This window comes from Pagrus major, chromosome 23 (assembly GCF_040436345.1).
Source record: "Pagrus major chromosome 23, Pma_NU_1.0".
NCBI lineage: Eukaryota > Metazoa > Chordata > Actinopteri > Spariformes > Sparidae > Pagrus > Pagrus major.
The window spans coordinates 27,762,042-27,787,691 of NC_133237.1; the positions used below are offsets into that span (position 1 = coordinate 27,762,042).

Genomic DNA, 25,650 nt, shown 5'->3' on the forward strand with positions numbered 1-25,650 from the left:
GAACTATTTAACATCAGTATTTATTAGTTTATATATTAGTATGTATTAATATTTAGTGTTGGTATTTTTGACTCGTCTTCAAACAGTTTTACAATCCTACAGTTTTTTACGATGTTGCAGCCGCATCATTTTTCTTCTCATCACCTTACAACTGATGATTGACAAACAACTAATACATCGTTTATATTAATCATTAAAAAACATTAGTTACAACATATAAACCCGTCACAAAAGATGCCATGATTATGAAATAATGATTAAATATTAAAAAAACAGAAGCACATGTTGAGAGTAACGCACACAAAGACAGCAATGAACTATGGGAAGTTAAAATAATAAAATCTAATACAAGCAGTCAAAAAAATTATAAATACTACACATAAAAATTGATTATAATAAATGAAATGTTAATGAAATAACGTATTTTATCTTCAGTAAGCACCTTCCTTACATTAGAGATGACTTTATCCAATGTTTTTATTTCCAGTTATTAAAAGAGACGTCACTTCACAACATTAATTGTTTACAATTTATTTGTCAGATTTTTAAAAATCAGTTTGAGAATAATCTTAATTATTATATTAATCAAAACCTTTGGATGAGCACAAGAGTTGAGTAAATGATTATAAATCATTTAATTTCTACTTGGGCAATAAAAACTGAAAAAAAGATTTTTATAATTAAATTAATAAATCTAATCGATTAATAATTAAAATAAGTAATTAAGTATTGAAGAGGTAATCCATCAATAATCAGTCAAATTAAAAAATGAGCTCATAGTTTCATGTCAGTCTGCTGCAGTTCCGTCGGTGAACACTAGGGGGCAGCCGGTAACTCTTCCGGGTTCAGCGGTGACCTCAGCGGAAGTAGATGAAGAAAACACATGGGCGCATCAGCAACATACACAGTAACTGTTCGCAGGTCTGAGGGGTTAAATCTGTCGTTTTCTCTCTGGAGTTTGGTTTAGTTGACTTCCACAGAACATGGAGGACGTGGACGTGATCGCGCTGCCGGAGGCGGAGGACAGAGCTCCGGCCAAGAAGAGGCCGCGACCGCCGAAGTTCAACGCGAGGCAAGAAGCGCAGAGCCGGCAGCGGAACGTGAGGCGGCTCGCGGCGCTGGGGGCGGAGGACGGTTCGGTCCAGCTGCTGGAGGCGCTGGTGTTCGGAGCGGAGGACGAGCTGGTGGAGAGACTCGTGGAGGTAACTTCTCACCAGACCCCGTTTAAAAATCTGCGTGTTTTGTGTTCGGTCAGTCTGATCAGTCCCAGAACCGGGAGATATTCGTGATAGATCCGGACCACTGGTTCAGTTCGGCAAACTAAACGACTCTGGAGGCCGTTTACAACCAGACTCCATTCAAAAATCACCTACATTTAAGTTCTCTCGGTTTTGAGCAATATGCTTCTGTCGGAAACAAAATATAATCGCTTTCTAATCATTGTCATTAACTTCTGGTAAACACGGGTTCATAGTTTTCTGTTTACAAACTTCACTTTACTGGTAAATCACCTGTTCATTCAAGCTCGTCCCGACCAGGTTTCATTTAAAAACGTGCAGATTTTATGTTCTTACTCCTGAAAGCACCTGTGACAAATGTGCTAATGTTTCTGTTCAATCCGTATCAACCAGACTTCATTCAAAAATCATCGGAGTTTAAGTCCTCTTGGTTTGTGCTCGTTTCTGAAACAAAATATATTTGCTGAATGATTTTCACTGGCCGGTCTCCACCAGACTTTGAAGAATGTGCAGGTGTTTCAGGTAAATCCAGCTCACTGGTTCTCTACAGACGTCTCACATCTGACATGACTTCAGTCGAGCTCCTCGCTGTGTATTTGTCTTGTAGATGATAATAAAACTCAGGTGGTATTTTACAGAGATGATGGACTTTGCAATGTTTCTGTCACAGGTCCAGTTGTTCTCACAGTTGTTATTTGAGTGTGATTTTTGTGCCGACACACTGAGCTGTTATTCAAACATCATACACAACCTCATGTGTTGTTATACCCGAAGGTTCTCATTACAGATAAGCCGGGGAAATTAAAATTGTGTATTTTCTAAATGGAGTTTGGTTCATTGTCAGAAAATGGAGATGAATTATCCCTCTCTCTCTTTGTTCTCCTCATATTTGTGTTCTTCTGTTGCATCTGAGTTTTCACCTGTCGATACTCTGTTACTCTCCGGTCTTTACCTGGATCTCTCTCTGACATCACTTCCTGTGTTTCAGCAGGTGGATGAGCAGCAGGTCGACACGCTGCTGCTGGAGGACGGAGTCGGTGAGTCGGGTGAGTCGGAGGCCGAGGATGAAGCTCGTCTGCAGCCGCAGCCGACCAGAGGAGCTGCCTGGGTGGACGAGGACGACGAGCTGGAGGAGGAGTGAGTGTGTCTGTGTGTGTGTGTGTGTGTGTGTGTGTGTGTGTGTGTGTGTGTGTGTGTGTGTGTGTTCAGGTGTTTAATGTGTTTGTGTTTCAGGGTGGACATGAAGCATCGTTACCGTAGAGACCTGGTCAGAGGAGAGGCGGAGTCCACCATGACCAAACAGAAACTACAGCAGAGGATGAGAGAGCAGTGAGTGTACACACACACCTGGACACACACACACACACACACACACACACACTCACACTCTCACACACACCTGGACACACGCACTAACCTGCTGTGTGTTTCAGGTTTCAGAGGTCGATGGGAGGGACGCCATCGTGGGCGGAGAGCAGCGCAGTGAAGAAGAGGAAGAAGAAGAGGAGAGGTCGAGATCCTGATATGAAACATGAGACTCTCTGCATTAAAGGATTGTTGGTAAAAATTCAGACGTGTGTTTCTGTTTCCTGAAGATGATGAAGATGAAGACGAGGACGAAGACGAAGACGAGGAGGATGACCTGCTGAGGAGGACAGGAAACTTCGTAGCGTCTCCAGACAGCCTGCCCAGCGGCGTCCTGAGGGTCGGTCACTTCCTGCAAATCAAACATCAGAAATGAGCGTTTAATTAAAGAAGTGATTAAAACTCACTTCATTAATTATTAATAAACCAGTTAATGCACCAACGATAATATAAAACATAATGTAGGTTTCATTTAGTTACATGTGTCTCTCTGGTCTCAGATGAAGAAGTGTCTTCATGCTAACAGCGCCCGTCCTTCAGAGGACAGACTGTCCACCGTCCAGTTCCACCCCTCCGCTCAGGTCGTCATGACGGCCGGCCTCGACCAATCAGTCTCCCTCTTCCAGGTACAGACAGCCAGTCGGCTCTCTGTGACATCATCAGACAGGACTCGGAGGCAGGTCGACATCATGTGACTTCTTGTTTTGTCCTGCAGGTGGACGGGAAGACGAACCCGAAGATCCAGAGCATCCACCTGGACCGATTCCCCGTCCACAAGGCTCAGTTCAGCCACGACGGAGAGACGGTGATCGCCACCAGCCTGAAGAACAAGATGTTCTACCTGTACGACATGATGGAGGGCCGAGTCACACCTGTGCACACGGTCAGAGGTGAGTCACAGGTCAGAGGTCAGAGGTCAGGAGGAGAGAACAGGGCAACATGTTCACAGACGAAACATTCATCTGAAGTGAAGCTGTGAGGAGCTGTGGACAGTTACTGATCTCTCGGCTCTGATGGATCGATCGGGTCAGTCTGACCTCAGAGTGTCGTCCTGTTTGTGTTCAGGTCTGAATGAAGCCAGAGTGAAGGAGTTCACTGTGTGTCCTGAGGGAGGCGCTCTGCTGCTCACTGGAACCAACGGATACCTGCACCTCCTCACACTCAAGGTGACTCTTCTTCTTCTGTCCTCATCTTTCTTCTTCTTCTGTCCTCAGTTTGATGTTTTTACAGTTTGACTTTCTGACTTTTTGAGATCCAAATTATTACATTTAGTAAAAACCAACAAAGTGTAATAAAGTTACAGAACAAAAATACAGATGGACATTTTATAACAAAGTGTGTGTGTGTGTGTGTGTGTGTGTGTGTGTGTGTGTGTGTGTGTGTGTGTGTGCATGCGCAGACTAAGGAGGTGGTTCGCAGTATGAAGATAAACGGTGACGTCAGCGGCGTCGCCTTCTCACACGACGGCAGCAAAGTCTTCGCCAACTCAGGTGAGTGTGTGATGTTCAGAGCAGGTGTGACATCACACCTCCACTTCCTGTCAGTCATGTGATCAACCTGTGTGTGTGTGTGTGTGTGTGTGTGTGCGCAGAGGAGGGCGAGGTGTATGTGTGGGACATGCGCAGCAGTCGGTGTGTGAACAGGTTCACAGATGACGGCTGTGTGAAGGGAACGTCCATCGCCGCCTCCCCCAACGGACGATACCTCGCCTGCGGGTAAGACACGCCCACCCACACCATCCTGTCTTCTGATTGGCTGATAGCCATCTGTCAGTTAGAATCATATGTGAGGAGATCAGCAAAAAGATCAGTTTGAACCAACTTTATTAGAAACATCTGAAGTTTATCGTTTACATTCAGAAGTGCATTAAGAAAATGACTAATTTTAGAGGTTTGTTTCCTTCACATTTGTCTGGTGGACGATTTTAAAAACTCTTTCAAAGTAAATAATTATTTATGTTTAAATAAACCTGAAGGTCCTCACACGGTGTGTAAACCAGGAGAAACACATTAGTTTTTTACTGAATGAATTGACGTCTCAGAGCGACGGAGGAAACTTAATGACACCAAAAATAAAATCAAAAAAACAAATGTAGTAATATTATTTATACCATTATTTAATTCATAAAATGTGACATAAATGGATATTTATGTTTTAAGTTGCCTGTATTTATTTATCTTTGTATTAATTCACTAATTTATTTACTTTCCCATTTATTTTTTTTAATTTCCTTAATTTATTCATTCATTTTTAAATGTCATGAGCATAATGATAAAGAAATGATAAAGAAATGAAAAAGTTAATACATAAATCAGTTTGGATAAATCAATAGGGGAAATAAATAAATACGTTAAAAAATAAATAAAATGGAAATTTCATGGGAAAGTAACTAAACAGCAGTTTATACAGAGATAAACAGAAACAAAAGGAAAGTGTTGATCCTCTCTCTGCTCCAGCTCTCAGTCGGGCGTGGTCAACCTCTACTCCCAGGAGGCGTGTCTAAATTCAGCCAATCCCAAACCTCTGAGAGCAGTGATGAACCTGCTGACGTCAGCGACCTCCCTGGCCTTTAACCCCTCCTCTGAGATCCTCGCCATCGCCTCACGAGCCGAGGACGAGGCCGTACGACTGGTAAGATGATGATGGTGATGATGGTGATGATGATGATGGTGGTGAAGGTGATGATGGTGATGATGGTGATGATGATGATGGTGGTGATGATGATGATGATGGTGATGATGGTGATGATGATGATGGTGGTGATGATGATGATGATGGTGATGATGATGATGATGATGAAGGTGATGATGGTGATGATGGTGATGATGATGATGGTGATGATGATGATGATGATGATGATGGTGATGATGGTGATGATGTCAGTAACCCTGCGTGTGTCCTGCTCCAGGTGCACCTGTCCAGCCTCACCGTCTTCTCTAACTTCCCCGTGTCGAAGAAGAAGATCGTTTATCGAGCCAGCTGCCTTGACTTCTCGCCACACAGCGGCTTCTTCTCATTGGCTAACAACAAAGGACACGCCCCTCTCTTCAGGTGAGACAGGACATCAGCTCCTGTCAATCAAATTATTTAAAATATTGAATATTACAGATGAGCTTCTGTCGTCAGAGCCTCGGTTCTGAACGGTCAGGACGATCCAACACCGTCATCCTCGCTTCTGTTTTCTATATTTGTGTTTCTATACGTTTATTTCTCAGTGGAACGTCACTTAGATTGTCAATGTTTTTGTATTATTATTTTTATTCCTCCCCTCCAGCATCGCCCGAACAAAACGTATAAAAATAATCTTGAGACTAAACAAAGGACAGAACTGAACCCTCGCATGATGTTCAGAGATACTGTATGTTAAAGATGAGGTGTCGACTCCACAGATCACAGCAGAAACGTGATTCTGACAGTTTGGCAGATTTTGTTTAAAACTACAGAAAATCTCAGTTTAACAGACGGCGACACATCTGGAGCTGCTGGTCACATCAGAGTTCACTGAGGATCTTGTGTCTGTGTTTCTGTCTGTTCAGGTTGCTGCATTACAAAGACTTCTGAAGATGAACTCTGGAGGCTCCGGTCCGACCTGCTTACAGGACCGGTCTGCTGTTCTTTCGTGTTCTGACCGCCACATGTCAAAGTTTCACGTCTGTAATTTTCATTGAAACGAGGAGAAATCAGCGGCGGTCTGAAGACGGAAGATAAATCTGAAAGCTGCTGGATGATTTTGAAAACGATCAGCAGGAGCAGAACGTTAAAACATGAAGAATCTGTGTGGAGTTTGGTGCAGACGAGATGAGTCAGTGTGACGGAGGCAGACAAACTGCTGCACCGGATGGTTTTCATTGTTTGTATGAAGAGAAATAATAAAAGAACTTCAACATCTGCTCGTTTGTTTGTGTTTGTTTGTTTGTGTTTGTGTTGACTCACTCAGACGACTCAGCTAACGAGAGACAACGTGACTGTAACGAGCTGATCAGGTGACTGTTTAAAATCAACACTCGTTAATCGAACAGTTTTTCCAGATTATGTTTTAAAGCTGCAAAAAGAATAAATGAAATAAATAAATGAGAATCTCAGTGTCGACTGATGATCAGAAATGAAATGATAAACTTCTGATTTTAGACTCAAACGTCGACAGAAATCATGTTTAACATAAAACATTAATGATAATGAGACGCAGTCTGAGGCTGCTGTGATCAGCCTGCAGCAGCAGCTGTGATCGGCCTGCAGCAGCCGTGATCGGCCTGCAGCAGCTGTGATCGGCCTGCAGCAGCAGCTGTGATCAGCCTGCAGCAGCAGCAGCTGTGATCAGCCTGCAGCAGCAGCAGCTGTGATCAGCCTGCAGCAGCAGCAGCTGTGATCGGCCTGCAGCAGCTGTGATCGGCCTGCAGCAGCAGCTGTGATCAGCCTGCAGCAGCAGCTGTGATCAGCCTGCAGCAGCTGTGATCAGCCTGCAGCAGCAGCTGTGATCGGCCTGCAGCAGCAGCCGTGATCAGCCTGCAGCAGCTGTGATCAGCCTGCAGCAGCAGCTGTGATCAGCCTGCAGCAGCCGTGATCGGCCTGCAGCAGCTGTGATCGGCCTGCAGCAGCAGCTGTGATCGGCCTGCAGCAGCTGTGATCGGCCTGCAGCAGCCGTGATCAGCCTGCAGCAGCTGTGATCGGCCTGCAGCAGCAGCAGCTCTGAAACATCTGAACATGTGATGAAGATCATTTAAAGCTGCAGTTTGTAACTTTTGTCTCCCCCTTGTGGCCGGCAGGTTTCAGTACCGGTGTCTCCACAGACCCAGTTCATCAGCACCGTGTCAACTGGACTTTGATTCGTCTGTAAAAGTTTAAAACGTTTTGTTTTCATTTAAAAAGAACCACATTTAACTAATGTATGAATCATTTTACCTCCATGATGTCTCAGCTGTGATGTCTCATAATTCAGACTCACAAAGTAAAACATTATTCTGATGAAGCAGCAGCTTTTACTGTAAATGATGAATTTGACTTTCTGATTTGATTAAATTTGATTATTTGAGTTTCACATCAGTGAGACGACTGAGCAGCAGCTTTAACCCGTCGGTCTGGAGATTATGTGTTGAAATATATTTTGTAAAGTTATAAAACAAATGATTGAAACATTTCTTCTGTTGAAACCTTCTGAATGAAATGTAAAGATTGAATAATAAAAGATCAAAACAAGAAATAAAGTTAGATTTAAAGTTTATAAAACATAAAAAATAATGATGTAAATAGGGTTTATATGAATATAGTAATAAAGGGCTTTGATAAAAATAAATGAAATGTGTAAACCGTGTGGCCAGCAGGCGGCGCTGCAGCAGCATCACAGCAGATAAAAACAGGTGGATGTAAACTGACTGTAACTCCACCTTCAAAACTCACCTGACAGCTTCCTGCACCTGCCCGTCATTCACGGCCGAGGCTCCGCCCCCTGATGACAGCAACCTGAGTTTCAGGATTTGTGACAGAAACACGTCGACGCTCGGAGACGCCACGGTAAGAAAACGCTCACCGACAGCTGACGGCTCAACTCAGGGACTTTATGACACTGAACATATTTTACTTGTTGATTTGAAGCTGAATCTGTTTTTTCCAAGAACCTGTAATCTGTAATCTGTAATCTGTAATCTGTGCCTCCATCACACATTAGGGAAGGTTTCAGGGCTTGTGGTTGTAGTTCAGCGACGTGTTTCCTTCAGTCTGCAGATTTATTCTAGAAACTGATCAGAGTGAGAGCTCGTCTCAGCGTCTGTCACTCAGCAGCTCTGATCTGAGACTGATGTTGAGACTGTGAGACGTTCAGGGACCTGCTGTGGTCAGTGAACGCACCACGCCTTCATCACGACGACGCTTGTTGTCTGTTGTGAGTCTTTACTGTGAGTGAGGGAGGAGATGATCTGTGGGGAACGTCAGGGTGTTAGCCTAGCTTAGCACGAAGACTGGGAACAAGAGAAACTGTGATCGTTACAAGAATCTACAACTTTTTAATCTGTCCGGTTTATTTTACAGACTTTTCCTTTATAGTTTTAAAAGACTAAAGAAACAGAAACTGTGATTTTACATTTCTCCTGTAAAATCACATGAAACATCTGTGAATGAACCTGAAATGTGACTTTGTTTACAGAAAATGTGGCTTTTTGCAGAAAAACACTCGTTTAAAACTGATCACATTTATAATGTTAAATAAAATGACTGACAGTTAACAGTTGGAGCTGTTTCTGTAGTTTTAATAGATTTTTGTTAATTGACAGATATTTTGTAAAATTATAGAAAATGTCACAACAACATTAAATAAATGTTTTTTTAATCAACTCTCCACTGACGTATTTTACAAAGTGGTGAGCAGCTTCACCATGAAAACGTCTCCCGACATGTTGATCTTTGATCACGTTAAATAGTGATTAAACAAATAAGATTTATTTCAGGGCTCAGATTTGTTTTTACGGTTAATTATGAATCATTTTAGTTTTAAGCGGCTTCAGAAGGAGACGATCAACACTCGGACGTTGGAGGACATTTTGGAATTTGGGGCTCTGAAACAAAAACAGGATTAATATCTTTAAAATGATTTTATCATGTTTTCCTCCACAGATGTGAGAGAAATGTGGTCGATTCAAGAGTCAAACTTTTTATAAAACGGAGGAAAAGCTTCAGAGTTTTCAGGGAGACCGTTTGTAGACACGTTCAGACGGACGATCACGCAGCTGCAGTCAGGACATGGTTAGCCTAGCTTAGCATAAAGACTGGAGACCAGGGGACACAGCGAGCCGGGTTCTGACCTGAAATACACAAAAGCTGTAGAAGAGCAGCCTCCTCTGGTCACATTACAGTGAGTGTCTGTTGTTTTGGATGGTTGTATCTTCACACGAGTACAAACAGTGAAATGATCTTTACAGACGACAGCGAGTGTCGTCGTTAGTTTGAATCCAACTTTGATTCAAAACCTTAAATGTTCAACAGCCAGAAGATTTATGAAACAGTGAGAGTCTGGATGAGCCGGGCTCCGGACTCAGTCCTGATCCGTCCCTCCACATCTGGAGGAGGACTGTGGTCGGGGCGTCAGGTGTACAGATGTTGGGCCCAGATGATCTGGTGCTGTGAGGCGTTCACAGATCCAGAACTCCTCACAGACTCATCGGGTCGCCTCGATAATATCAGATATGTTTGATATTTACAGTTTAGATCTGGACGATCACATGAGTCGGACCTCAACAACCAATGAGAGAGGCCTCCTGGAGCAGCCGACAGGGGTTGCCAGGCAACAGTAACCGTTGTAGCCCTCGAGGCTAACGTTAGCTAGCACACAGCTGTTGACAGAAGTCTCTCCTCCAGTTCTCTGAAGACAGAAAACTGTGTGGACTTCATCTCCACAGTTTCTTCTTCTGTTTTTTCCGTGTCCGTCTCAGTTCTGTTCACACGCGTTCCTCCCTGCGGCGGTGCGACGCTCCCTCCGGTACCGAGACGAGCATCAGGCTCAGTGAGCGATCCGAACTGCAGCTGGAACAAGATTGATTTTGCATGTTTTGAAAAATAAAAGGACAAACTTCATGTGTCGCAGGCAGCGGTCCACTTTCATCACTTTGTGTTTAACGTGTTCAAAGTGTTTTAGTAAAAATGTAAAAGTGATGAAACTGTAAAACTACGACTCAACAGAATCGGCTCAGAAGACTCCAAAGTCAAAGTGTCTGTTGTTTTTATTAGTTTTTATCATTTTGCTCATGAGCACTACGGAGCTGAACTGGATCGAGAACATACAGAGAAAATACATAAATCAATACGTTTGGGTGAATAAATCAGGAACAACATGCAAAAGGGAAAAAACAGGAGAGAATAAACAGAAACTTTAGGAAAGTAATTAATTAATACAAAAGCAAATCAGAACAAACGTTTTCCACATTTTATAAATGAATTAATGTCGACGTTCATTTTTATTAATTCAACATATTATTTCACTGAGTCGTTCTTTAGCGTCGATCCTGCGTATGAATGTCAAGAAACTCCTGTTCCTTATTTAAAGCTGTTGGTTTCAGGATGTTTCTGCTGAAAACAGGTAACACTGAACACACCTGACATACAGGTGAGGTGGCCACGCCCCCTGTCCTCCTGGTCACACCTGTTCAGAGCAGGTGGTTATCAGCCTCATTAGAGACAGAAACACTGAGAAGAAGCTGCAGCCAGGTAGAGAACAACCGTCCCACACACTCCTGTGTGTGTGTTATCATACCTGTGTGTGTGTGTGTGTGTGTGTGTGTGTGTGTGTGTGTGTGTGAGCTCAGACTCACCTGACGGCTGCTTGTTATTTTTGTCTTTGAGTTAAATCTGTTTGTGTGTCGGGGTTCAGTTTGTCTGAGGAGGAATGTAGTCCGACCTGATCGCTCTCACCTGACAGCTGCTGCAGTTTTACCTGCAGGATCATCGACGCGTCACCGAGCTGATTTTAATTCTGCCTGAGAACAAAGTTTTGTTTGTCACCGCTGAGACGTGACGTCAGACTGAGGTCCTGTTGGTTTGTGTTCTCGCTCAGAGAAATGAAGGAACGAGCTGCAGCCGCGAAACTTCATGAAACGAATCCACTCAGAAATCAGACGGTTCAGAGAAACTTCATGTTTTTAAGTTTTCTTCAGTATCAAAGTAATCTATTACATCCATGAGTACACTGCAGAGAGGAGCACTCTGAATGTTACCTGTTGTCTCAGTTCAGTAAAAAAAAACAATATAGAAATAAAGAGACGCATTAATTCAATTTCTGTTTTGCTTTTAAATTCTTTTTTACCTTTTTGTATTGATTTATTTATTAATGTTTTCATTTGAAATGTATCTTTTTTATTTATTTACCAAACCTATTTATTAATGTTTTCATTTTAACTTTGTTTGTCATAAATAAACATTTTAAAAATGAAAAAAAAAACACCAAATTATAAGATAAATAAATGAGTAAAGTGATTAATGGAAAGGTAAATAAACACCGGAGCAAATTAAAACAGAAGTTGATGTCATTTTATAAATTAATGAATGTGTACATTTATTTAATAACAATAATTTTATGAGTCATTATTTGTTTTATTCTTAGTTTCGTCAGTTTCAGGCTTCCGTACATGGACACGACCAGTTCAGTTCATGTGACTGTACAGAAGCTGCTGAAGGAGTGTGAGGAGTGTTTTCAGTGTGACGGGTGGAGAAAACATCTGAACTCTCCTGAGGATGAACCCTCTGAGAGAAGTGAAGCTAACAGTTAGCACAGCAGCGCTAACACTCAGCTGTGTCTCCTCCAGCAGCAGTATGATGATGGCGGAGGCCGCCACTCCAGAGCTGTTCTCAGAGCAGGAGTTAACCTGCTCCATCTGTCTGGATCTGTTCGACGAGCCCGTCTCCACACCCTGCGGACACAACTTCTGCCAGGTAACACACACACACACACACACACACACACACACACACCTGAGAGCCGGTCAGCAGGTCTGATCCATGAAGGTCGGTCCTGAAGCCTCAGCTGAACCTGCTCATCACAAAATGTACATTTATTTTCTATAATACAAGAATCAGAGCTGCAGATTAAAGGAACAGTTCACACAAACATTAACCTCAGTCATCATCAACACATAACAGTGTTAGTGTGTTCGAGCTCGACCGCATGTGGAGAATGTAAACATCATCTCCTCAGGTCAGGTTGATCTCTGTGATCACAGCAGACGAGCTGCATGGAGACATCTGATGTTTAAATCATCTCCAGCTGCTTCAGCTGTTCAGCAGAACGCTGCAACTCTGTTTTACTGTGAAGCTCCAGAAATGTTCTGTGGACTACGAGACTTCACCTGACTTTATATCATCAGGAGGAGATGATGGCTGAGCCTGACTTTATATCATCAGGAGGAGATGATGGCTGAGCCTGACTTTATATCATCAGGAGGAGATGATGGCTGAGCCTGACTTTATATCATCAGGAGGAGATGATGGCTGAGCCTGACTTTATATCATCAGGAGGAGATGATGGCTGAGCCTGACTTTATATCATCAGGAGGAGATGATGACTGAGCCTGCCTTTATATCATCAGGAGGAGATGACTGAGTTTAATGTTTGGGTGAACTGCTCCTTTAAAGGTCCAGTGTGTAGGACTTGGTGCTTCTAGCAGTGAAGGTGCAGACTGGACCAGACAGAACACTAGAACCATGAGAGCCTCTCTGTAGAGTCGGTGTTTGGTTTGTCCATTCTGGGCTCCCGTACAAACATGGAGGACTCAGTGTGGAGCTTCTAAATCCTGTTTACTGAACCACCTTCCTCCTCTCTCCTCCTTCTCTCCTCCTCCTGCTCCTCTCCTCCTCCTCTCCTCTCCTCTCCTCCTCCTCCTCTCCTCTCCTGCACCTCCTCCTCTCCTCTCCTGCACCTCCTCTCTCCTCTCCTCTCCTCCTCTCCTCTCCTGCACCTCCTCTCTCCTCCCCCCTCTCCCCCCCCCCCTCCTGCACCTCCTCCTCCACCTCCTCTCCTCTCCTCCCCCCCTCCTGCACCTCCTCCTCCACCTCCTCTCCTCTCCTCCTCTCCTGCACCTCCTCCTCCTCCCCCTCTCCACCTCCTCTCCTCTCCTCTCCTCCTCCTCCCCCCCCCCCCTCTCCTGCACCTCCTCCTCTCCTCCTCTCAGGCCTGTATAGGAGGTTACTGGGCGTCCAGCCCGCTGTGCACGTGTCCTCTGTGTAAGCGTCAGTTTGAGGAGCGTCCTCGTCTCAGCGTCAACAAAGTCTTCGCTCTCATCGCAGATAAATACAAAGCGGCTCGTTACGGCGCCGCTGGGTTCAACGCGCCGCTGCCGGGCTCCGTGGAGGCGGGTCCGGACCCGGGCGGCACCAACCCGTTCCTGACGGCGTCAGGTGAGGAGGTGGTGTGGTGTGACGTGTGCACAGGTGTGAAGCAGCCCGCCGTCAGCTCCTGTCTCACCTGCACCGCCGCCTACTGCGCGGAGCACGTGAGGCCGCATGAGACCACGCCCTTCTACGCCAAACACCCGCTGATGGACCCGCAGGAGGCGCTGAGGGGCCGCACCTGCACCGCACACCGCCGCCTGCTGGAGGTGAGGGCGCATGCGCACTGCCACTGATCAATAGGTGATCAATACGTTTGTACAGCTTCGTTAGACTCCACTGGCAGATGCACTGACGAGTGTAACTAAGTATATTTACTCGAGTACTGTACTGAAGTACAACTGTGAGGTACTCGAGTATTTCCATTTTCTGCTGCTTCACACTTCATATTGTACTTTTTACTCCATTACATTTGTTGACAGCTTTAGTTACTAGTTACTTTTCAGATTACCTTCCTGTCCAGTGAAAACCACGTATCTCCAGATGTGATATAAAAAGTATTTGATGTTAAATGTAACTAAGTATCTAAAGTAGCAGTAAAAGTAACTGATCCACGCCTCAACATGTTGATGACTCTGCTCTTTACCTTGATGATCTCCTGATGCGTTCACTTGTCCAGGTGTACTGTCGGACATGTCAGCGCTGCATCTGTGCCATCTGTGTCCTGGAGGAACATCGAACACACAAAACCGTCTCGGTCCAAACCGAGAGGCTCAGCAAACAGGTAGAGGAGGGTGTGGCCTTATTACTGTGACGATGAGTTGTCCTCATGTGACAACGAGCTCAGCCAATGACAGCGACTCTGCTCACCTGTGTGCTCAGAAACAGGTAGCGAGGACGGAGCAGGAGATCCTGAACCGGATCAAAGAGAAAGAGATTCACGTGACTCAGCTGAAGAGGAAACTGGATGGAGTCAAAGTCAGACATCTTTTATATACATCCTGTGAATTATTTAATACAATGATTCATTTATTGATTCATTTATTGATCCGTTACTTTGAGCCGTTTTAAGCGTTCTGTCACTTCCTGTTTTCTCTTCAGACGTACGCAGACGGAGAGCGAGGCGAGGTGGAGCAGCTCCTGGACCAGGTGTCCAGCTCGTTGGACAGGATCCGGTCTCAGGTGGTGGGCGGGATCGAGAATCAGCTGGACGCCGTGATGTCAAAGGGGGAGGGGCTGGTGACCCGTCTGGAGGCGGAGCTTAGCCTGCTGACGGACAGGAGGGCCACGCTGGAGGTCCAGGCTATCAGTCAGGATCACATCGGCTTCCTGCAGGTGAGAGTGTCCTTTATTCCATCATCGCCTGGTGACAATGACTGTTAGCTTAGCATCAGTCTGTTAGCATGATATCATGACTTTAGACCTGTTAGCTTTAGCCCCAGTCTGTTAGCGTGACCTCTGACCCCTCCCCCCCTCCTCAGAGTTATGAGGAGGCCACGGCTCCTCTGGCGGAGGATCAGCAGAACGAGCCGGACGAGGACGAGGAGTTCTCCCTCCACTTCCAGCTGGGGGAGGTGAAGAGCGCTCTGTCTGAGGTGAAGGACAAGATGGACGACATCAGGATGGGGGAGGTCCGGTCCCGAGGCGCCAGAGGCTCCTGTGAGTCACAGCTGATCAGACCATGAGGACAATGTTCCAGTTCTAACATGAAACACAAACACTGACCCGCGTCGTCTGTTTCAGTCTCGTCTGGTGATCTGATGGCGGCAGAGAGCATGATGAGCCTGAGAGCGAGCACCGCCAGCCTGAGGAAGAGCCAGTGGTCTCTGAGAGGTCGGTGACTGATCCGTCGTCACACAGCACCAATAACATCGACTTTTACTGTGAAAGAACGACTGACTGTTTCCTGTCTCCCTGCAGATCTGAAGAAGAACAAACTGGTCACAGGACACAAGAAGGCCCGAGTCTACATGGGTGAGTTATGACATCATCTCACCTGTGACCCGTTAATGACCTGTCAATCAGCAGCACGGGGTCATCCATGTGATCCAATGCAGGAACTACACAGTGTTAAAGTAACTGAGTATCGTTCTTGAGTTAAAGTAACTGAGTATCGTTCTTGAGTTAAAGTAACTGAGTATCGTTCTTGAGTTAAAGTAACTGAGTATCGTTCTTGAGTAACTGAGTATCAGCCTGGCCTCAGCATTTTGTGATCATCAGAATCAGTGTTAAATAAATACATTTAAAATTTGCTACTTTGGCTCTGATGCAACATGTAATCTGTAAAGTAACTAGTAACTAAAGCTATCAAACAAAAGTAGTGGAGTAAACGGTACAATATTTGCCTCCAAAATGTAACAGAGTGGAAGTGTGAAGTAACTGAAAGTGGAAATACTCAAGTCCACTTTGTTCTTCTTGTTGTTATTATTCAGACCAGCTTCATTAATCGTTAGCTGTGGCCTGAGCTAAATGCTAAATGCATGTTAGCCTGCTAACATTAGCTGTCCGCTCTGATTACAGCTGAGCCTAAGTACATTTAAGCTAGTATTCAGGGTTAGAACTCTAGTATTCTAGCATGCTAACAGGTTAGCATAGCTCAAAGCTGAGCGAACACTAAAGATAAAGAAAGCTGAGTCGGACAAAGTATTTTAATTGGTCAGTGTTGTTGTTGTTGTTGTTGTTGTTTAGTCTAAGCCTGCTAACATTAGCAATCTGCTGTAACCACATATAAGCTAATATTCTGCTGTTGGCAGTTAGCTGAGTCCGACAGTCTGAGATGTCCTAACAAGGCCACCGTACAGATGATAAACCCTTTGATTTAGGGAACAACATGGCGCCCCCCTCTGGTCAAACGTACTCGTAGCAGATTTGTTTTTAACTTTCAGCGTGCGATGACAGTTTCTGCCTCAGGGGGCGTCACTCTTTGTTAACGTGACCTTGTTGTTTCCAGAGGACGTGGTGTTGAACCCGGTGACGGCGTATCCGTTCCTGATCCTGTCTGAGGACAGGAAGCAGGTGAAGAGAGGAGAGAAGCTGCAGTTCTACAGAAACAGTCAGCAGCGCTTCGACGTCTGGTCCTGCGTCATCGCTAAAGAGGGCTTCAGCACCGGGCGGCACTACTGGGAGGTCAGACTCAGGACGCACAGGTGACACTGATCCAGGACCAGGTGTGTGACGTCTAACTCTCTGTTTCCACCTGTGCAGGTGTTTGTTGGAGAGAGCAAGGACTGGAAGCTGGGCGTGGTCAGCGAGTCGGCTCAGAGGAAAGGACTGTTTGACATGAGCCCCGCTAACGGATACTACGCCATCTGGTGGAGCGGCAGCCACCTGCGAGCGCTCACAGCACCGCCTCTTACCAAGGTCTGCATATTATATTATATTATATTATATTATATTATATTATATATTATATTATTTTATATTATATTATATTACATTATATATTATATTATATTATATTATATTATATTATATTGTTTTATATTATTTTACATTACATTATATTATGTTATATATTATATTATTTTATATTATATTATATTATATTACATTAAATTATATTATATTATTTTATATTATTTTATATTTTACATTACATTATATTATGTCATATTGTATATTATATTATTTTATATTATATTATTTTATATTATATTATATTATGAACAGAGGTCATTAATGAATTATGATTCTGTCTCTATCAGCTTTTGTAAAATAATGTTTTTTCGAGATAATAAGAAAATTTTAAAACATAAGGTGACACGTGTGTGTGTGTGTGTGTGTGTGTGTGTGTGTGTGTGTGTGTGTGTGTGTGTGTGTGTCGTGCAGGTGAAGAGTCCTCCGAAGCTGCGTCAGGTGGGCGTGTTCCTGGACATGGACGAGGGTCAGGTGTCCTTTTATAACGTGAAGTCGGGCTCAGAGATCTACAGCTTCACTGGAACCTCCGAGTTCACAGAGAGGATGTTTCCTCTGCTGGGCACCGGAGACAAAGAGGTCCCGCTGGTCCTCATGACCACCCAGCACCAGCTGGCCTGAGGGACGAGGGACAAAGACCAGGGATGAAGGGGGTCAAGACCTGAGGGGAGGAGGGACGAGGGAGGAGCACTGGGATGTTGTCTGTTGAGGCGTCCAGCTCAGAAACTGAATCTCAGCTCAGGTGTAGCAGATTCTGGTTTGTTCATGTGACAGAAGTGGAAACATGCAGCAGTGAGACGATGTCACCGTGACAGAGCAACACGGACTGACTGTCAAAGGTTCCTCATTGTTACAAGGTCCCCCGTCAGGTTTAACCAGATGTTTTCATGCTCCAGGAACCAGAAAATAAACACATATTTCTGTCATGGTGGAAAAGAAACGCTGCAGGAACACCGAGACTCACTGCAGATGTTTCAGGTCAGACTCACTGTTTCAGGTCAGACTCACTGCAGATGTTTCAGGTCAGACTCACTGTTTCAGGTCAGACTCACTGCTGGTGTTTCAGGTCAGACTCATGTTTTACAGGCCTGTAAGTCAAATCAATTCATTAATAAATATAAACAGAGTTGAGATTTAAAGTGCAAATTGTGCTTAAAAGATGAAAATGTCATGAAAAAATGTGTTTTAATCAGAATCCTAACACCCACACACAAAGACCATTTTAAAGTTTGACTTCCTGTCTCCGCCCCCCCCGGCTGTCAGCCAATCGTGAGGATTCACTGACGACACCTGGTCACCTGTATGAACGTCCGTTTTTATGTACATGAGCAAAACTGTTAAATAAAGACGAACATCACACGTGTTTCTGACTCTGTGTGTGTGTGTGTGTGTGTGTGTGTGTGTGTGTGTGTAATCAAACCCTGCTGCAGTGATCAATAATGAATCAATAATGAATGACAGCGGAGTGTTTGACTGGTGGTAGGAGTAGAATTGGCAGTTGTAGTTTTAGTAGCACTAGTAGTAGAAGTAGTATTAGTACTAGTAGTAGTTCTAGTGCTGGTGCTGTAGCAGTAGTAGTACTAGTAGTTGTAGTAGCAGCGGTAATAAAAGTAGTAATAGTAAAGGCTGTCGTGGTGGTAGTAGTAGTAGTACTAGCAGTAGTAGCTGATGTTGAGATTCGGACCTTCAACCTTGTGTTTGCTCCACTTCCTTCTTTGGGGAAATGCACTTTTAGACGTATAGAAACAGTTTAATATAAACTGAATAATGTTAGTTCAGATACAGTATCAGATTACAGTATCAGATTACAGCAGTATGATTCACATTAGGTTACATTTCAATTTAACTTCCCTGAGTTTGTTTTCTTTTTTCAACTAAATTCAGGTTTTCATCAGAAATTGGTGAAGTCTTGTAGTCCACAAAACATTTCTGCAGCATTCAGCTAAACAACTGAAGAAGCTGGAGGCTTGATTTAAACCGGGAAACCCAAACAAACCTCAAACTCCACTAGAGCTTTGCCGAATTAGCTGTTAGCGCTTCCTGTTCGCAGTGAACTCATGTGCGTACAGACAACTGTCACTGGATCACTGTGATACTGAAGAAAACTTAAAAACGTGATGTTTCTAAGGCAAGTTCTGCACATGTGAGGAGATCACACACTGATGTGAACTGTGTGTGTGTGTGTGTGTGTGCGTGTGTGTGTTAGTGACGTCTCAACAGTTATAATCATTCAAGTTCATATTTTATTTAACATAAATCATATTGCAGTCAATGTGAACAGCTGGGGTTTCAATATACACAATAGAATCGTTAACATTTTAAGCCCCGCCCACAACAACCCTCCCACCCGCCAAAATGAAATCATAAAGCCCCTCCCCCTCCCACATAAACCCCGCCCACCCCCCCCCCTTTACACAAACACACTGATCCCCTACCCCTCCGACAACAGCCCCGCCCACCTGACACGACGCTCCGCCCCCTGACGCTGAGTGTGTGTGTGTGTGTGTGTGATTCAGCAGCAAACTCCAAACTGGTCATCGCGGCAGGTTCAATGAGCAAACAGAGGTCATGACAGCTGAGTTCACCTCCACCTGTCGCACCTGTCGCACCCGTCACACCTGCAGCTCACCAGTCATGTGACCAGCTGCAGCTTCCGATTTACTCCGACTGACTGCCGTTTGAGAACAGATCTGTGTTCATGTCTCACACTGACGGACATTTTAAGATGCATTAGCTCCACCCACATTGAGTCATAGGCCCCACCCACTCACAAGCTCCTCCCCCCAGCAGTGACATCATCATTCATCCAGCTGTGGAGTCACTGCTGGATGAAAACTCTCTAGATTTCTGCTTTTAAGAACTTTTTAAGGCAAACCTGATTCAACTGCGGCTCAGAAGCCCCGCCCCCCGTACTCACAAGCCCCGCCCTCCAGTGCTGACATCATTACACCTACAGTTGCTGAGTCATTGCAGGCTGAAAACTACACTGCCAGCTTGTTTTAAGGAACTTTTTAAGGCGTACCTGAACGTGTTGTGACTCAGAAGCTCCTCCCACTGTCACCCATAAAGCCCCTCCCACTCTGACTGACCACTCCCCCTCACTGGACATGAAACGTCCAGCTGAAAACTAACTCCACATGTTGCCTTCACACAACCTGTCTCACAACGGACTTTTTAAGGCGCATCACAGCTCCTCCCACACTGATTAGCTCCTCCCTAATGATTAGCCCCTCCCACTCTGATTAGTCCCTCCCATATCAGATTACAAGCCCCTCCCCTCCATCTTGTCAATGTTTTCCTACAGTTGTGGAGTCGCTGCTCGCTGATTGATGATAAGTTGTAGTTTTGGGAGGAACTACTTCCTGGCGTAGTGATTTCTTTGCCAGGCAACCTTCCCAGAGACACCTCGCGCAGAGAGCCGGCGGATGAAGAACGCCGCCTGTGAGTTTGGAGTTTGCTGCCGGCTGACGAACAAACAAATGGCGGCAGAGGGAGGGGGCGTGTCCTTCTGACCACCTGTCTGCCGCAGGTATGTTCGCCACGTACAACATAAAAAAATAAAAGAAAATCATGTGGGTGTCGTCATCATCATCATCATCAGTGTTGTGGCGTTCTCTGAATCACCAACTCACCCGAGCAACATTCACGGACCACCCACACCTGCCTCCCCTCCCTCCCTCCCCCCCTCCCTCCCCCTCGGCCGCCACTCACTGGCGGCCATCTTTTCAAGTCCAGTTCCTGTGTGTGTGTATGTGTGTGTCGGCGTCCCCCTGTGGCGTGTAAACGGCTGAATGCTGCGTCTTGGAAGTAAAACAGAGAGAATTATGGGAGGAAGGGAGGAGGAGGGGGAGACGAAGGGAGGAGGAGGAGGAGGAGGAGGAGGGGAGGGTTTCTTCGTCTTCTTTTGTTTTGAAACAGAAAAGCGTCTTCTGGCGTGCTGCTTTCTGTCTCCTGCTCCTGCTGCTGCCAACGAGCAGGACTGAGGAGGAGGAGGAGGAGGAGGTGAGGCAGAGGGGGAGGAGGAGGTGAGGAGTGTAGGGGGAGGGGTGGGGGAGTTTGGAGAATGGTTGGACGCCGAGTTATTTAAGACACCTCTCGAAGTAGGTGGCGCCCACGTATCCGCCCCTCAGAGAGCGTTGGACGTTCTGCTCGAAGAGCCGCCGGTTCGTCTGGAGGACTTCTGCCGCCTCCTTGTTCAACGGATCCTCAGGGTTCGGCTCCTGCAGGGGGAGGACGGGGGAGGACATGGGGGAGTCACATTAACATATGAACACTGTGAGGAGGTTTGAATCAGATCAGGACACATGTTGCCTGCAGGGGGCAGTAGTGTTTATAATACGGACTTTAAGCTACGACGGCTGAGGGGCGTCCGCAAAACATTCCCACAGTTTAATTATAAAGCTCTTCATGTGTTAAAAACAGTTAGCGGTTGCTAACAAGTGTCTGAATGAGACTACAGAGGTTGTCGGGGACATTAAACGTCCTCACAGCGAACACGGAGACTCATCTGCTCACTAGTCCGTCTTTACAGGCCACTTTAGTTACACACTGTTCTGACTCTGACTTTACAACTCGTACATTGATCAGTTTATAGAAAACCTGGAGAGTAATTGTGCAGTAAGACGCTCAGTGGTGGAGACGTTTAAGTCATGTGGCCGTGATGTCGTCTGTTTGTAGCCTAGCATTAGCTTTTTACTGCTACACATTTAAACATCAGCGTGGAGTTCATCTGTGGAGATTATCTGGATGAACAGAACCTGGACGGATCAGAAACTTCAGATTATCTTCTGTAATAATCCAGAATCCAGTTCAATAATCCCACAGAGGAACCAGAGCGATGCTAACTGCAGTTAGCTACAGAAACACGTGATCTGTCCTCCACTGCGTCTCAGCTGGAGGACTGTCGAGGACCCTGACATGAGCACAGTGAAGTCCACAGTGTGATGTAACTGTTACTGACGGCCTGAAGAACTGAAGGAAACTCACTAGAAATAGATACTGTAGACCGTAGATGATGGAGTTTATTGTCAACACAGGCTTCCAGTCCTCTCTGTGGAGACACAACAGACACAGTTAAAGACGACGACAACAACAACAACAACAACAACAACATGATGTCATCTAAACTGTTCAACCAGGAAAGATGCTTCATGTTTTCAACATGTGGAGGAAAGTGAATTTATAGCTTCCATAAAAAAGAAACGAACCCTAACCCTTCTTCATAAAGTCTTTTATGAGGCTTCGGCTGGTTTGTCCTCACGTCAGATTCACTAACGATTTTATCTAGCTAGCAGCTAACAGCTAGCAGCTAAGCGGTTAAGGTGCATTACTGCCACCTGCTATTTAACAGAAAGAAACAATTGAACTATTATTTTTTACAAGATATTATCATGTATTATTAACATGATATCAATATTATTTGAATATGTTTTAATTTTGCAGTTATCTGTGACGACCTGCAGCTAACGATGGTTTTCACCGCGTTGTTTGGTCAAACATTCAGTTCACTGTCACAGTTTATGAGCCGACGTCAGACAAGTTAGACTTTGTTCTGAAGGTTCTGACTCAGACGGACCAAAAGATGATCAGAACAGTTGGTAATTAATTTAATAGTAATACGTTAAAAACAGTGTTTCTTAAATGTTTTAACTGGTTGTAAAACAGTGTCAGTTTAATACTGACGCCTCCACACGACCGACATAAACACACAGCAGGTTGGTTCTGTGTAATAATTACAGTTTTTTAATGTCACCAGGTCGGATCAATCAGCAGGTCCACAGAACTCAGAGTTCAGTGGAGCTGCTTCAATCAGAAACTCTCACCTGCTGTCAGAGTCTAGTTTTAATGTTCTCACACAGGAAACCTGAGAACCTGACACGAGCTTCATGTTCCCATGACGACACAGTGTGACAGGTGGAGGACACGATACACGACCAGAACCAGAACCAGAACCAGTTAGTGGACATTAAGTTCAGATCATTCAGTCAAACTGACCTTAAGATATTTAGGCAGACGTTTCCTTCCAGGTCGATGTTGGGGTGATACACCATCGTCTCACACTTTACCTTGGGGGGGTCGTGGGGGTAACCCTGTCCTACCTGACACACACACACACACACACACACACACACACACACACACACACACACTAGAGTTCATGTACAGTACTGTGTGTACTTTGTGTATTTGACTGAATTTACTGTAAGAGTTAAGATAAAGACAGAAAGACAGGAGGACACAGAGGGCAGGTGATTCCAGGTGATTCCAGGTGTTTCCAGGTGTTTCTCACCTTAAAGCTGAAGACAAACTTTCCTCCTTTGTAAAAGCCCTGTGAGACAAACACACACACATCTTACACACTGTGTACTTCTTCTGTGTACTTCTACTTCATTTTTACTTCAAATCACTTCAGAGTTTGAGTTTTAAACACAGATGACATCATCAGTTTATTAAATGAGCTCTGCTGTCACCGAACTGTCGCCGGCATGTTAACACATTTATAATCATGTCAGACTGCAACACTGACAGCAGCGACTCTGCACAGCGAGTACTTTTACTTCAGTACTAATAATGTTTGTACCTGTCAGGGCGAGACCGTCTCCGTCCTGCTCTTCATATCAAATTACATCTCACACAAGTTATTTAAGTGTCATCATCACGTAATAACACGTTTCTGATGATAACGAGGTCATTTAGATCGAACATTATTATTCTGTGATGACTTCAGAGATCAAACACATTTACTTATTTACATGTTGTTACTGAGTCTGTCCTCCATGAACACCACACACACACACACACACACACACACCTCGTCTGGTGAGATGATGAGTCTGAAGTTGAGGAGGTCATCGTCATCGGGGAAGTTGATCTCACACGTCTTTGGCAGGTTCAACTCATTGATGTCTGAAACACAAACAGGAAACACCGTCCACCTGGATGACACAGCTGAACCACCTGACCAGGTGTGTGACAGTGTGAGGAGAAGCTGCTGCTCCCTCACATGAACACACTGCCTGTCAGATCTGTCGTGTGTGTGCTCACAGGTGTGTTTCAGACAGCTGCTTCATCAGGAAGTTGTTCAGGTCGTGTTTTTATGTCACCTCCAGGAGTTCAGTGAGAATCCACTGCGTTTATTAACTGGCTGAAATCTGACTGACGGAAAGTTTGATGGCACCAGAACCAACTCGTTAGCTGCCAATCAAACACGTCCTGCCCTCAGTGAAATTTAACCAAAGGTAAAGAAGAAGTTAGTCACCCTGTGGACAAATAAACAGAGAGCTGACACAGCAAGTTAGCTAGTTAAAAGCTATCTGGTGTTAGCTAACTAGCCTAAAAAAAAAAATCAACCTAAAGAAACGTTATGATGTGTCGCTGCTGTAAAGTGTGAGCTGGTTATTATTGTGAGATCTGTCCCGGGTTGAGTGTTGTTAAGTGTTAGCTGTGTGCTAACGTGTTAGCCTGAGACGCTTCTGACTGGCTGTCTGCGTTTTGTTTTCAAATATAGAACAAGCTAGCCGCGGTTAGCTAACACCACTTCAGGCTAAAGTTAGCGTGCTAGCTGCTGGCCTGAGTTATAATAACAGCCCGCTTTTACTCTCTGTGTTTCTGGATCCTGGCCACTGACGGGGGGTCCTGTTACCCTGTGGTTTATAGGTAACCAGTGAGCCCGGCAGCCAGGACCAGCTAACCGGGTACTGGTGCTGTTGACTCGCCTACCTTTCTGTATTCGGAGCTGGGCCGCGCTGGCTTTTTTACCCCCGGCTCCTGTTCTGTTTCCTCCAGCAGATTCCTCGTCTTTCTTCTGCTGCTTCAGGGAAAAAAGCTTAATCATCTTCAGTTATTTGATAATTGGATGCCTATACTCTGCGTCCCTGCGGTGTGCGCGGTCTGTCTGTGCCGGCTGTGGGTTTTCAGAGAGTCGCTTCAGTCCGAACGGCACCGTGATGTTGATGGAGCCGGTGCGTCTCAACTAATTACACTGAGAGAGATGCTAGCCGCCGAGCTAGCCTAGCCTGTTAGCTAGCAGAGAGGCCGGGCAGAGCAGGGGGAGGCGGGGGGAGGAGAGAGGGGAGGGAGGGGAGGGAGCCCGCACCGCACCGCACCGCACCGCACCGCGCCGCGCAGCGCAGCGGCGGGACAAACACCCAGATACCCCCCCCCCCCCCAGCACAAGCAGCAGATATTGAATGTAACTAAGTACATTTACTCAAGTACTGTACAATGTTCAGGTACTTTATTACTTCAACCTGTCAGATTACTTCTGTACTTTGACTGAAGCAGGATTTTGAATGCAGGACTTTTACTTGTAACGGATTACTTTTACATTGTGGTATTTGAGGTATAAATAAATATATGGATCAGGTACTTTACTGATACTTTTGATACTTAAGTACTTTTAACATCAGACTTTTACTCAAGTATTCAAGTATTCATATGTGACTTTCACTTTTACCAACGTAACATTTTAACACCAAATCTTTACTTTTATTCAAGTCTGACTTTTGGGCACTTTTAACAACACTGACAAGTATGAATGTAACTAAGTACTTAGTTACATTTAACATCAGATACTTTAAGACTTTTACTCGAGTACGACTTTAGGATACTTTTTATATCACAGTCAGTTTATCACAAACATTACGTAGTTACGTCTTTAATATACAATGTTACCAAGAAAGTATTTTATTATTTTAAACTGATAATTTATTAGGATACAGGTATAGATTATAGATTATAGATTATAGATACTTTACTGATTGATTAGACATCCAGTAGCAGCGTACAACAACAACAACAACAACAACAAACATGACATGAAACGTCTGTC

The 25,650-nt window shown here is 44.8% G+C and overlaps 3 protein-coding genes across 7 annotated transcripts; 2 read left to right on the forward strand and 1 right to left on the reverse strand.

The window, feature by feature from the left end:
* The first annotated feature begins 872 nt into the window (after positions 1 to 872).
* Positions 873 to 6,493, forward strand: utp18 (UTP18 small subunit processome component). Of its 2 annotated transcripts, none has more exons than XM_073494137.1 (13): positions 873 to 1,202; positions 2,227 to 2,375; positions 2,472 to 2,567; positions 2,672 to 2,748; positions 2,834 to 2,943; positions 3,104 to 3,229; positions 3,319 to 3,493; positions 3,669 to 3,769; positions 4,003 to 4,093; positions 4,195 to 4,318; positions 5,060 to 5,234; positions 5,512 to 5,654; positions 6,140 to 6,493. In XM_073494137.1, the coding sequence occupies exons 1-13, from the start codon at positions 984 to 986 to the stop codon at positions 6,162 to 6,164; spliced, it is 1,611 nt and encodes a 536-aa protein (XP_073350238.1). In that variant the 5' UTR covers positions 873 to 983; the 3' UTR covers positions 6,165 to 6,493. The 2 variants fall into 2 exon arrangements, with proteins under 2 accessions (XP_073350238.1, XP_073350239.1); XM_073494138.1 differs by having other exon boundaries at positions 2,230 to 2,375.
* A 4,222-nt stretch (positions 6,494 to 10,715) lies between these two features.
* On the forward strand, positions 10,716 to 18,183 carry LOC141019804 (E3 ubiquitin-protein ligase TRIM39-like). 4 transcript variants are annotated; one of them, XR_012180790.1, is made up of 13 exons: positions 10,716 to 10,793; positions 11,891 to 12,014; positions 13,250 to 13,675; positions 14,086 to 14,190; positions 14,289 to 14,384; positions 14,508 to 14,741; positions 14,888 to 15,065; positions 15,150 to 15,239; positions 15,327 to 15,380; positions 16,357 to 16,532; positions 16,611 to 16,766; positions 17,235 to 17,798; positions 17,862 to 18,183. XR_012180790.1 is itself a non-coding variant. In XM_073494813.1 (12 exons), the coding sequence occupies exons 2-12, from the start codon at positions 11,895 to 11,897 to the stop codon at positions 17,439 to 17,441; spliced, it is 1,842 nt and encodes a 613-aa protein (XP_073350914.1). In that variant the 5' UTR covers positions 10,716 to 10,793; positions 11,891 to 11,894; the 3' UTR covers positions 17,442 to 18,183. The 4 variants fall into 4 exon arrangements, 3 of the variants coding, with proteins under 3 accessions (XP_073350914.1, XP_073350916.1, XP_073350917.1); XM_073494813.1 differs by having other exon boundaries at positions 17,235 to 18,183; XM_073494815.1 differs by having other exon boundaries at positions 10,775 to 10,793; positions 11,888 to 12,014; positions 17,235 to 18,183.
* A 2,131-nt stretch (positions 18,184 to 20,314) lies between these two features.
* Positions 20,315 to 24,804, reverse strand: ube2m (ubiquitin conjugating enzyme E2 M). The gene is made up of 6 exons (XM_073493875.1): positions 24,540 to 24,804; positions 23,632 to 23,726; positions 23,110 to 23,148; positions 22,815 to 22,918; positions 21,807 to 21,870; positions 20,315 to 21,040 (listed from the first exon to the last, which is right to left on the reverse strand). The coding sequence occupies exons 1-6, from the start codon at positions 24,652 to 24,654 to the stop codon at positions 20,900 to 20,902; spliced, it is 558 nt and encodes a 185-aa protein (XP_073349976.1). The 5' UTR covers positions 24,655 to 24,804; the 3' UTR covers positions 20,315 to 20,899.
* Positions 24,805 to 25,650: the final 846 nt, after the last annotated feature.